This window comes from Tenrec ecaudatus, chromosome 3 (assembly GCF_050624435.1).
Source record: "Tenrec ecaudatus isolate mTenEca1 chromosome 3, mTenEca1.hap1, whole genome shotgun sequence".
NCBI classification, from domain to species: domain Eukaryota; kingdom Metazoa; phylum Chordata; class Mammalia; order Afrosoricida; family Tenrecidae; genus Tenrec; species Tenrec ecaudatus.
Window position 1 is genome coordinate 155899997 of NC_134532.1, and position 12077 is coordinate 155912073.

Consider the following 12077-nt stretch of genomic DNA (forward strand, 5'->3'; position numbering starts at 1 on the left):
AAACATTACCCAAAGGTGTTACTAAATAACTATGAGATCTGCAGTTATTAACTTTTTTACAAATCTTTCAACTTTATTATAATTGTTAGTATTAATTGCTATTGAATCCATTACAACTCATGACAACCCCATGTGTGCTGAAGCAGAACTTGGCTCTATAAAGTTTTTATGGCTGTCACCTTTTGGAATCAAACCACCATTCCTCCCAAGAGCCTTTGGGTGATGGATTCAAACCCTCAACCTTTTGGCTGGTGTTGGAGCCCTTGCCCTTTTCGCTCCTGGGGATTTCTTATTCCAGTTAACAAATGACCACATCTTTCTTGTGGGAGTGGTTGTCTGTTCCAACTGCTGACCACCATGTGAGCAGCCCAGTGACTGAACCACGGCACTTCCAAGCTTCCTTTTATGGCAACTCTCCCAAGACTGTGCCTCTAGGAGTATGCTCACGGGGAGACCCTCCATCCGGTATGCTTCCACGGTCTTTTAAGCAAAGAAAACTTGAAGTGTTTTCTTTTCTTTTTAAAAAAATTTTAAAAATCATTTTATTGGGCCTCATACAACTGTTTTTAAAAACATTTTATTAGGGGCTCATACAACTCTTATCACAATCCATACATACATCAGTAGTGCAAAGCACAACTGTACATTCTTTGTCCTCATCATTTTCAAAGCATTCGTTCTCCACTTAAGCCCTTTGCATCAGGTCCTCTTTTTTTTCCTTCTCCCTCCCCGCTTCCCCCTCTCTCATGAGTCCTTTTATAATTTATAAATTATTATTTTGTCATATCTTGCCCTGTCCGACATCTCCCTTCACCCCCTTTTCTGTTTTCTGTCCCCCAGGGAGGAGGTCACATGTACATCCTACTAATCGGTTCCCTATTTCCAAGCCACTCTCCCTATGCCCTCCCAGTATCGCCCCTCACACCCCTGGTCCTGAAGGGATCATCTACCCTGGATTCCCTGTGCCTCCAGCTCCTATCTGCACCAGTGTACGTCCTCTGCTCTACCCAGACAAAATGTTTTCTATGGATGAGTATATAATCACCACTATCACTTCAATATTTAAGTAAAGAACTAGCAATGTATCCCCAGTCTCAGAATATTTAATTTTTGGTGGTAGGTTCTTTTCAGGGATGAAAAACAACTCCATGATTGCTTCTACTGTATGCCTCTACTTTAAGCAACTCATACCAGAGGGCCTACAGAGAATTTGTGAATTTCTGAAGCCTCCTCCTATAAGGTATGCCTTGCCCACCAATTTTGTATAATATGACTTTCTTATGACATTACTCGTGCTTTAGTGTACAGAGTAAAAATAAAGCACATGTTTTTAATATGTCTTTGGTTACTGGGATGCACAGCTATGGTTGTTGCTGTGGGTGCCATCTAGTCAGTTCTGACCCAGCAGTCCTAAGGACACGACCTGGTCCTATTCTTATTGAGCCTGTACTTGCAGCCATTGTCAACCCAGTTATAGTCCATGAGCAGCCTTCCTCTTTCCCGCTATCCCTCTACTTTACCCATCACGTCCTTCTCCAGGGACTAGTGTGGGAAGGATCTGAGAGGCTGTGCAAGACGCCAAAATGCTAACAGCAATTACCTTTGAGTGGTGTGATAAAAAAGGATTTTTAATATTGTTTTTATTTCTGTGTAAGTAATATACCTTACTTTTCTGAGGGGGGAAAACATTTAGATGACCTACCAGTTCTCAGCTATCACAGGCTTTAGCTAAAAGTGATCGTTGGCATGTTCCTGTGATTTTAATACAGCTAGAATAGGTATCAGAATCTGTTGTCAAAGAGGGTACCAGGACGGATTTAATTGACACAGAAACCATGTATCCCGGAGAAAGGGCTCTTACTAGTTTTCAACAATATCAGTATAAAAGGTGGACGTACTGGATGTGGCTGAAGCATGTTCTAGGATTTCCCTCCCACCTCAAAATCACCTCACACATTCAGGAGCTCTTCCTCAAAATACAGGATCAATGATTACTCCCTGATTGCCTTTTCATTGAATAAAACATTCAGAAATGTTCATTTATTTTGTATAATTTTCTCACAAGCAGAAAAGGTCAGTCGTAGAGTTGTAAAGTAAAAAATGTCTTCTTCGTTCTTGGTAGCAGTTTCATTTAGCTTTGAGTTTTGAAAAGAATATCTATTTGGTCTAAAGGTGTGGGTGGTAGGGGGTTTCCTTTGTGGTGAAGGAGTTGGTTGAAATGTATGTTTTTGTTTTATCATAGCATAGAAGAGGAAATGTGGCATATTCAGAGATAGGCCGTTTACACCAAGACAACGTAGTATCTCAGGTGGCTAGCTCTGCTCGATAACTAACAGTTGTTAGTGCCAGCAAGTCCATTCTGACTCACAGGGGTCCTGTGTACATCGGAATGAAACACTGTCCTTCCTGCACCATCCTCACAACTGTTGTTATGTTTGAGCCTGTTGTTCCTGCCCCGATGTCCATTGAGGCACTTCTGTTATACCAAGCAGGATGTAACCATCTGGTGAATAACCCGTATTCATCGCGGACTTACACTGGCATAGGGTTCATTGTATCCACACACTCTTCACGGGCTTCTCTCTCTTTTTCAGCAGACGCACCAGGCAGCGGCTCCGTCTCCAGCCTCCTTTTCTTTTCTCTTTCTAGGACATCATGCAGTCTGATTACTTGCCCGGGTAGAAGTGACACATGCTGGGGAACTGACAGCTGAAACCAATGAAAAGGACAGTCAACCGTTAGCTGGGCTTAGTGCAGGTTGGCCTGACCAGGTGTTAGTCACCTACAGTTACTGGCTGAGATGAATGGGATGCATCACCCGTGAAAGTTATTAGTCTGGGTAAGTCTTAGAATTACCACAAAACCAACTAAAACTCGAAGAGAAAATATTTCTTTTCTTTTTTCCCCAAAGCAGAGTACCCCCACCTAGCTGATAGTCTTACTTGCCACTGAATCAATTCCAACCCATGGTGACTTTTACGTGCAGAGTAGAACGGCTCCAGAGCGCTTTCAAGACACCTCCACGGCAGATCACTAGACCCTTCGTGTAAGGTGCTTCCGGATGAATTTGAACTGCCAAGCTCTCAACTACCAGTGGAGTGCTTAACCATTTGTATCACCTAGACTCATAATGCAAGAGCTAATCTATATAGATTGCCTATTATGTCCCCAGTACTTTAAAAATGTATTATTAGTTGGGAGTTAATACATCTATCATTGCATAGTTCAATCACATCAATTGTTACCACAGTCAATTTCCAAACGTTCTTTTTCTTCCTGGACTTCTTGCCACTGTTGCGCTTTTGCCCCGCCACAACTATACCCCCACCCCCAACCCTTATTCTACTTCCTGTCCCATGGGGTTCATCAATCCTAGGTTTCATATACTGGAACACATAAAAACATATAACACAACTTCAAGGGCATGATCCACAATGACATATACCTCTGAGATACAGTGTAACATGAACAAACAAAACAAAAATACAGAAAATGCTGAAAACCAGATCAGATCCATCATGCTTCAGAGGGGGATCAACTGACAAAGTTTTAACTGTTCAAGTGAGATTTATGCATTTGGTCGTCTATAATCATCTCTCCAATGCACTCTGTTCAGTGACCACCTTCTTCCCATCCCCAGTATTTTAAATGCATAGTTTCAATTCCTTCCACAAGATAGGTTGTAGCTACTTGACAAAAAAAAAAAAAAAAGTCTCATAAGCATTAAAGAGAAAGTAGTACAGGGTCACATACTTAGTAAGTTGTGAAACTGAGTCTCAAACATAAGTCTATGCAGTTCAAAAGTGAAGTCTCACTTCTTTAAACTACAATATAAGCTTCTCAAAACTTTTCCACCAAAATTCTAACAGTAGCACACTGACTGATGTGGGATCACACCAAAAACAACACTCTGGGCAACGTACCTTCTCTTAGAAATTCATATGGACTTGATTTTCCGTACTAATATACAGGCATTCCTTGGGTTATAAACTTCTGACTTATATACAACGCCTTCTTGTACTTTCATATTATGTAAATTTGCCTTCACTTTGTAAAGATTGATCCAACCCCAGTAGCAACAAATGTTTCTTCGTAAGCACCTTCACTTGCTGAAATTGCAGCTTTGAAATCATTAGAACGGCTTTGAGCCTTTTGTTACATTAGAATAAGGCTACATAAAGATTATATGCATGTGTTTTGACTTTCTATAAATTCTTAAAGATATAGGAATGCATCCAGCCTGCAACCCATGGGTTGGCTCTATCCATATGTGTTTTAATGTAAAATAATGCTCATTATCCTTACCTTGAGGGAAAAACATGAAAAAGAAAATTTGGGCTAAAATATCATCTATAATTAATACTGTATATACTCGAGTATAAGCTGACCGAAAAATCTGCTGAGGCACCTAATTTTACCACAAAAACTGCATTAAAATTTTCCTGAAAAACTCTGCTTATATTCAAGTATATTTGGTACTCCAATAAAGTATATCAAGTTTTATCCACTTGTTTTAGTTGTAGCTTTGTGTGATGCAGTGAATTGTTTAACATGGCTCTTCTAGACATGGCCTTTGTTGTTCCCACCGACATGCCCTTCATTTTCTTGATAGGTGTGGGTAAGGAAGTAGAGGAAGATAATGACAGATTATGTTATTTAGCTCTGAGTGGTTGTGAACAGGGTTAGCCGTGACTGTCATCCTGCTGGGTATAAAATGAGGTATCTCCCAGACCAGGAAGTGAGGGATTTCATTACCAGCAAGAGAGAAAAACCAAGAGAAGAGCACATCCTTAGGACCCTGAGAACCCTGCACATTGAACCTCTTTGATACAGGAGACAGTTTTGACAACAGAGGAGTGGCAGAGAAACCAGTAGAGTATGAGAGAAAATGGTGGATGTCCCCACTCACAGTAAAGAGGAGTTCTTAGGAACAGGAGGCTGGCTTGTGTATTGAGACGCCTTTGGGGACCCAGGTGGGGGAGCTGGGTTTCCTAACCCACAGAGCTGGAGCAGAGGGCCTTCAGGTTGGAGCTTATAACAGAGTGGCCTGCCCTTTGAACATTTATTGGCAGCCCTAAAAGAGGTGTGTAACATTGCAGAGCAGGGCAAAGACAGCGCAAGAGACTGAGGGCCACCAATCTTGCTGGTGGACCTGACCGAGAAGAAATGTAATTCATTTATCATCTGCAATGAATTACAGAATCCAACAGAAAAGTAGAAAGTGCTACAGGAGATAGACAATAAAAACTAGAGAGTACTATGGGAGACAGCATTGTGGAAGCTAGGGACAGGGGGAAGAAAGAAGAGTTAAGTTTGAGAGTAGAAGAGCATGGCTGCTACCCAGCATGCAGTTCCACATGGTAATAATTTATCTATCTCATAACAAAATGGGTGCGTAAGCAAATATGGTGAAGAAAGCTGATGGTGCCCGATGATTAAAAGATATACCTTCTGGGGTTTACAGGACTTGTATTTAAACAAGCAGCCACCTAGGAGGAAAGCAGCAAAGCCCACTAACATGTGTGATGAGGAGATGTTGTTGGAAAAGGTATCAGAAGTTCAAAAACAAGCAACTAAATCATTGAGAAAGGGTGTGAATGTAGTGGAGACCCAAAAAACATTTGAAAGATAATTGGACAGTCCCTTTCAGCAGGGCCACACAGAAAGAATGATAAATCCAGGGTGCAGTATAGCACTGATGAACCACATAACTCCCCTTTAGTTCTTTACTATTTCCTCCCCGTACTATTATGTTTTTTATTTGTTTTACCTTATTTATCATGTTATATTTGTGTAGGTTCATTTATCTATTTAAGATGATTTGAAGAAAGAAAGCTGATGGTGCCTGGCTATCAAAAGATATAGTGTCTGGGGTCTTAACGGCTTGAAGGTAAACAAGCGGCCATCTAGCTCAGAAGCAACAAAGCCCACATGGAAGAAGCACACCAGCCTGTTTGATCATGAGGTGTCGAAGGGATCAGGTATCAGGCAACATCAGAACAAAAAATCTTATAGTGAATGAGGGCGGGAGTGCGGAGTGGAGACCCAAAGCCCAATTGTACGCCACTGGACATATCCCTACGGAAGGGTCTCGGGGAGGAGACGAGCTAGTCAGGGTGTGATGTAGCAACGATGAAAAATACAACTTTCCTTTAGTTCCTAAATGCTTCCTTCACCCTCCACTATCATGATCCCAATTCTACACTGAAACAGATAGGAACCAGAAACACAGGAATCCAGGGTAGATGTTCCCTTCAGGATTAGTGGTGTGAGTGGCAATACTGGGAGGGTAGAGAGAGAGTGAGTTGGAAAGGGAGAACCTACTACAAGGATCTACATGTGACCTCCTCCCTGGAGGACGGACAACAGAAAAGTGGGGGAAGGGTTAATGTCGGACAGGGCAAGATATGACAAAATAATAATTTATAAATTATCAAGGGTTCATGAGGGAGAGGGGAACAGGGAGGGAGGGGAAAAAATGAGGACCTGATGCCAGGGGCTTAAGTTCACAGCAAATGTTTTGAGAATGATGAGGGCAATGAATGTACAGATGTGCTTTACACAATTGATGTATGTATGGAGTGTGATAAGAGTTGTATGAACTCCTAATAAAATAATTTTTTAAAGGGGAAAAAAAGATCATTCAGTACATGAAAGCCAAGATAGATAGACCTTCAGAACAGTAGCAGGAGTAATGGTTCCCTGATGGTACAGGAAGATGGGGTGGGGGTGGGGATAGAGAATTGATAGCACTGATGACTGCATCATGCCAATCGATAGAATTGAACAACAGAATTGTATGTGCATGGATATATTGGATTGTGTAAGATAGGGCATAAAGAAAAAGGGTTCCTGTGGGGGCGGTGGTGAAGGAGGGGATAAAGGGGAGCTGATGTCAAGGAGTTCAAGAAGAAAGAATGTGTTCTGAAACTGATTGTGGTGGCAATTGTACAATACTGCCTAAGGTGATGGAACTATGGAAGGCTATGATAACTGGAATGACTCCCAGTAATTTTTTTTGTTTTTTAACTCAGAAATAACTAGCTTTTTTTAGAAGGGGGTAGTAAATTTATATATAATCCTTTCTTTCTAATGCCTGCATTCCAGAAAAGGAGACACCTGCTTATCTGAGAGCTCTGTTGTCAGGGATTGACCCCTGTGAGTCAGGATGTCATCTTAAGAAAAGACCACATTTCTGAAAAAAAGATTTTGAAGGCCATTTTCAAGAATGATTTGAAAGAACAGCCAAAACCACGAAGACTTTAAAAATTCTCTTATATGAACCCTAGGGTAGCTTCCTGTCTTTGAAATGTACAGCTTAAGTTGTGTGTGCCCCAATCCAACTGTTAATGGAAACTATAAATCTCTAGTATTTCTTTTGTTTTTATTCTCAACAATTCTAGGATACCTAGTCTTGTACCCTAGTTTGAGAATCACCACGACTGCTCTCCACAACAAATAGAGACTAGAGAAACAGTGATAGAAAACAGTTCTCTAAATAATTTCTCCCTGTCGCCATCCAAGCTAACATACTCTTCACATATTTCATTGTCTGCCTTCCCCCCTTCCCGCTTCCTATGACTTCCCTGGGCAACCTGCTGGGGAAGCACTCTGCACTCCATTACTAACTGAAGCCAGTGATTCACACCACAACCTAGGACACCCTGTGGGAGCAGCTCTCCTCTGCTTATGGAGTTGGATTCAACTCAAGGAGACACAACAGCAAGACTTCACTAACTCCACCTTTTAACTATTATTACCTAAGACCGAGAACCAGCAGCTGTACCTGTATCCATTTGGGGAAGGATAAGGCATTTTTCATGTAATTGGAAAACATTTACTTGAAAATCACATTGGGATGGAGTCTGGGTTCAAGTCCTGGTGGCATTGTTGGGTAAGTGTTGAACTTCTGTGAGCCCACCAGCTGCTCCACGGAGCAAGATGAGACTGGCTGCTCCTATAAAGACTTACAGCCTTGGAAACTCTGTATAACTATGAGCTGGGGAAAAAGACAGTGGGTGGGTTTGATCCTTTTTGGGGGATGGGGCGGGGAGAATAAAAATGGAAGATTTTCATAGCCTCTAAAAAACTATTAGAGACCACTGTGCTCTTTTGGTGGAGTCCTGCTGAGATAGTGGGTTAGGTGTCGGGCTGCTAGCTACAAGGTCAGCAGTAAGAATCCATCAGCTGCTCCAAGGGAGAAAGATGTGACTTTCTACTCCCATAAACATGTATATTAAACCAAAAACTCACAAGGATATTTTTGTGCCTTCCTACAGGGTCACTGTGAGTCAGAATCGACACCACGGTAATGAGTGGTCTTTTGGGGGCTAGTATTCTAAGCACTTCATATTTCTAAGACAGTACAATGGTGGCTTTATTTAAAAATATATCTTACTGCAATGGTTAAGTATAAGCAAAAAAAAAGTTGCCTCTGACTTCACACCACAGGGTCGAATAGATATTCTTAAGACTCACTAAACCAATATTTAAAGATGACTTTAATTGATGATCTCTCTTGTTAGATGGTCTATGGAATTTACAGAATCCATTAGTATTTGCTAAGTATGTAAAGTGAATAGGGATAAATTAGAAGGGAATAAACAGGAAGGGACTTGGTCGGGGTTTAGAAGATGCTACATAAACTACACGTCGAATTTTTAAAGGATCACTGTTCCCAAAAGATAAAACCAAGACCTTGACCTCTCTTCCCGTCACACCTCACCCTCAAAGATACAATTTAAATGAGTGATGAATTGGGTTTCATGACCTTTATTATCTGTATCTTCCTTCTCTCATTATGATTACTTATCGCAGGTGTTCAAAAAATATTTGTTGAACGAATGATGCACAAGTAATAACCTTTTTACCTCCGTTACTGTAAGAATGAAGCCTCTCCATTCTTCCCCACTTTCTGTATTCTCTGTCTAAAAATGAGTGACAAAGACAAAATCAAAACCCACAGGTGATGATGAACAGTCATACTTCTATTAAGCTCAAATAACTTTAAATTTGCATATAACCTTATGACCCAACATATGTAATCCATCAAAATTCACCAAGATTGACCAAAGTCCTGTTCTTTTATTGAAACATCTTGCTTTAAAAAGTCCATTGTAATTTTTAAAATCAGTTGAAAGGAATAAGAAAATGATTTTCCTTTTTCTTAGAACAACTAATGTAAATTATTATGAAATATTTCAATACTATTTTCTTTTGTCAAAATAAACATTCTATGAATGACACCAGAAAAACTGATCAAAGATTCTACAGAAGAATCCTGATCAAAAATGGTAGGCAGAACAGAATTTCAAATTGCTATGAAATTTAAGCTTTTCTGGGTCAATTTTCTGGATTAATCCCCTGGAATAATATTTAAACATAAAACATAAAATATCCCTTGAAGTACTTTTTAAATCAAACAACAGTTTAGATTAGCTATTAAAAATATATCCCTTGAGCATTGTTCTCTTTTAAGATCTATATATGATCAAATGGACTATAGCTACTTGAAAGATGAGATAAATATTTAGTGGGAAGTAAGTTTATGTTAATGCTGGAGAAGCAACTCAAAAACAGGGTGGAAATAGGTGTATATATAAAAAATTTAATCAATGTAACTGAATTGTACATGTAGAAATTGTTGAATTGGTGTATATGCTGTATGTGTTTTCAATGACAAAATTATTTAAACATACAGTGTGGTAGTTACAGAATCTGGTATCAATTTGGGACTTGAGAGAATTAAGAGTGAAGGGGTGGAGTCCAGTCTGTCAATCAGATCATAGCCAATGAGGCCTCTGTGTGGGCATGGCTTTCTCTTGAGAATTATTGGAAATTGGGTTTGTCTTCCTTGGAGGCTGGAGAGACTCTCTGCTCACTCCCTGGGAGAGATTGCAGCTGACAAGACACATGGAACTACACATGGACCTACCTTGATGCTACCAGACCTCTGAAACCGGAGAAGCCATGTAGAGACCCCTGCCAGTGCTGAGATACTTACAACACCACTGCATCCAAAGACTTTCTACCCACTGGACTATGATCATCCTGCATGCGGCATCAGTGCATGTGTTTCCTGAGTCTGAAGAGGACTTGATAGATTGGTGTCAGACATATGGGTTAATATCAGACTTATGGACTTGATCTGGACTGAGTTAGGATGTTTCCTCATTATTTAACTGCTGTTGTATATAAACCTCTATGAATTTGTTTCTCTAATCTACCTGGACTAACACATTATGGTACTGGGGATGGGGGTAAATCCTTTCAAAACCTTCTTTCCAGGTGTGCCCTAAACCCATCTAAAGATCAAATTAATGGCTTGAGGCAAGTGGGCTTACAAGCTCCCTACTTTCATACTTCCAAATAAACATTTCTATCAATTGTTATATCGATAATAAGCAGAAGAAATCAGTATAAACAAAGTAGAATCAGATACAAAACTGAGTTCTTAAAACAGTCAAGTTCAATCCTTATTTAGCTTATCTAAACTATCCTATTGATACAAAACTATGGGATCAGGTCTCTGAGAGTATCAAAACCGATCCAGGCTTTCTGTCAGCCATTTTACATAAGCCGCATAGTTTCTGAGATAACCAAATGGTGAATTCTACCCCTGAGCTCAACATATACATTGACAGCATTCAGTTTTGCCATTTCACACAGGAAGAAACAGGGACTACATCCAAACATAATAATCAAAACTTAAACTTCCCCTGTTGTTTCCAGAAAACACATGTATAAGTTGTTGAATTGGTGTATGTGCTGTGTGTGTTTTCAATGACAAAATTATTTAAATTTATTATAGCAATATATACATTTTTGTTTGCTTGTAGAAGAAAACTATGTGTAAGTTTATCTAACTAAAAAAGTAAATATTAGTAAAATTATCTTTGCTGTATATCAATTCATTGATACTCTACTTAATCTTTATTTACTTTAATTTTGGGACAACCAGGAAGTAGTAATGCAATTCATCCAGAAATACTTTCAATTCTTAGCAGTTATTATTACTGTTATTATTTTTAATAGCAATAACAGCCAACATCTACTGAGTACTTTGATGTGTTCTCTGAGGATAAATTGATTTACTTTTCAGGGTGCCTCACTAAAGATATACAGTTTAAGATATACAGTTTTTCCTTTTATAAATTTTGTTCATTCACCAAATCTTTATGTGTTAGAGACTATCCTAGGTAATGGTTTACATTAGGAAACAGAGTAAAACACTGTTCTGGTGGAGTTTAGTCTTCCTAGAGACAATGCATGTAATAAACGAGTAAATTACAGAGTGTTAGATTCTAACACTATGGAAACAACTATGGGAAAATGACAGCATAGAGCAGGTAAAAGAGATTTGGAGTGCCAGTGGGACTAGGAAGGGAGAGTTGCAATTTTATTGTAGCGGCTCAGATAGGCCTTAGTGAGAGGTTTACACTTGGGCAAAACTTGTTTTTGGCTGAGAAAATGAAAGCACAAAGGTCCCAAGCATCTTGCCAAAGACTACACAATTAAAAATGAAAACAGCCAGGATTCTAGCTTAGGCAATCTGACTCTAATCCGGTGCCCCTAACCATAACAAGGGAATCATCTAGGGAGCTTGCTTAAAACTGCAGATTCCTGGACGCAGATTTCAGGAGAAGACCTGGATTACTTATACACAAATGATTCCTATTATACCAGAGTTTAAAGTTTAAGACCAGTGTTTTCCAGATCAGTTGATAGTCTCCTGGGAAATTCTCTGACTCCATTGTATTTAATTTCACGTTCTCTTTCTATTGCTACTATAATTTTTCATTAACTTTAATTGGCTCACTCTCAGGATTCACAAAGAAAAAGCTTTGAAAAACACCAGGTAGATGCCTGACTTTGCCAGAGGACAGAAGTATATGGTTTCAACATGTTTCTACACTAAACAACAGAACAGGTCATTTTAAATCCCGAGTCAGAAAACTAGCTCTTGGCTAATGGTAAGAAATATTAACAAAGTACAAGAGCCAATGTTCTTCCTACCATATCCTTGATCTCAACTACTCAGAAAGAGATGAATACTGCTTATAGCCACAATCTACTAC

At 39.6% G+C, this 12077-nt stretch overlaps 1 protein-coding gene across 1 annotated transcript in view; it reads right to left on the reverse strand.

Annotated features, from left to right (window-relative positions):
• The window catches only part of STAP1 (signal transducing adaptor family member 1), a 49235-nt gene that overhangs the window by 18405 nt on the left and 18753 nt on the right, over positions 1-12077 (reverse strand). Inside the window, exons 4-5 of the mRNA XM_075543574.1 lie at positions 8871-8927; positions 2537-2709 (exon numbers count right to left, since the gene is read on the reverse strand). Coding sequence (XP_075399689.1) covers positions 2537-2709; positions 8871-8927 — 230 coding nt within the window. The remainder of the gene's footprint in view (positions 1-2536; positions 2710-8870; positions 8928-12077) is intronic.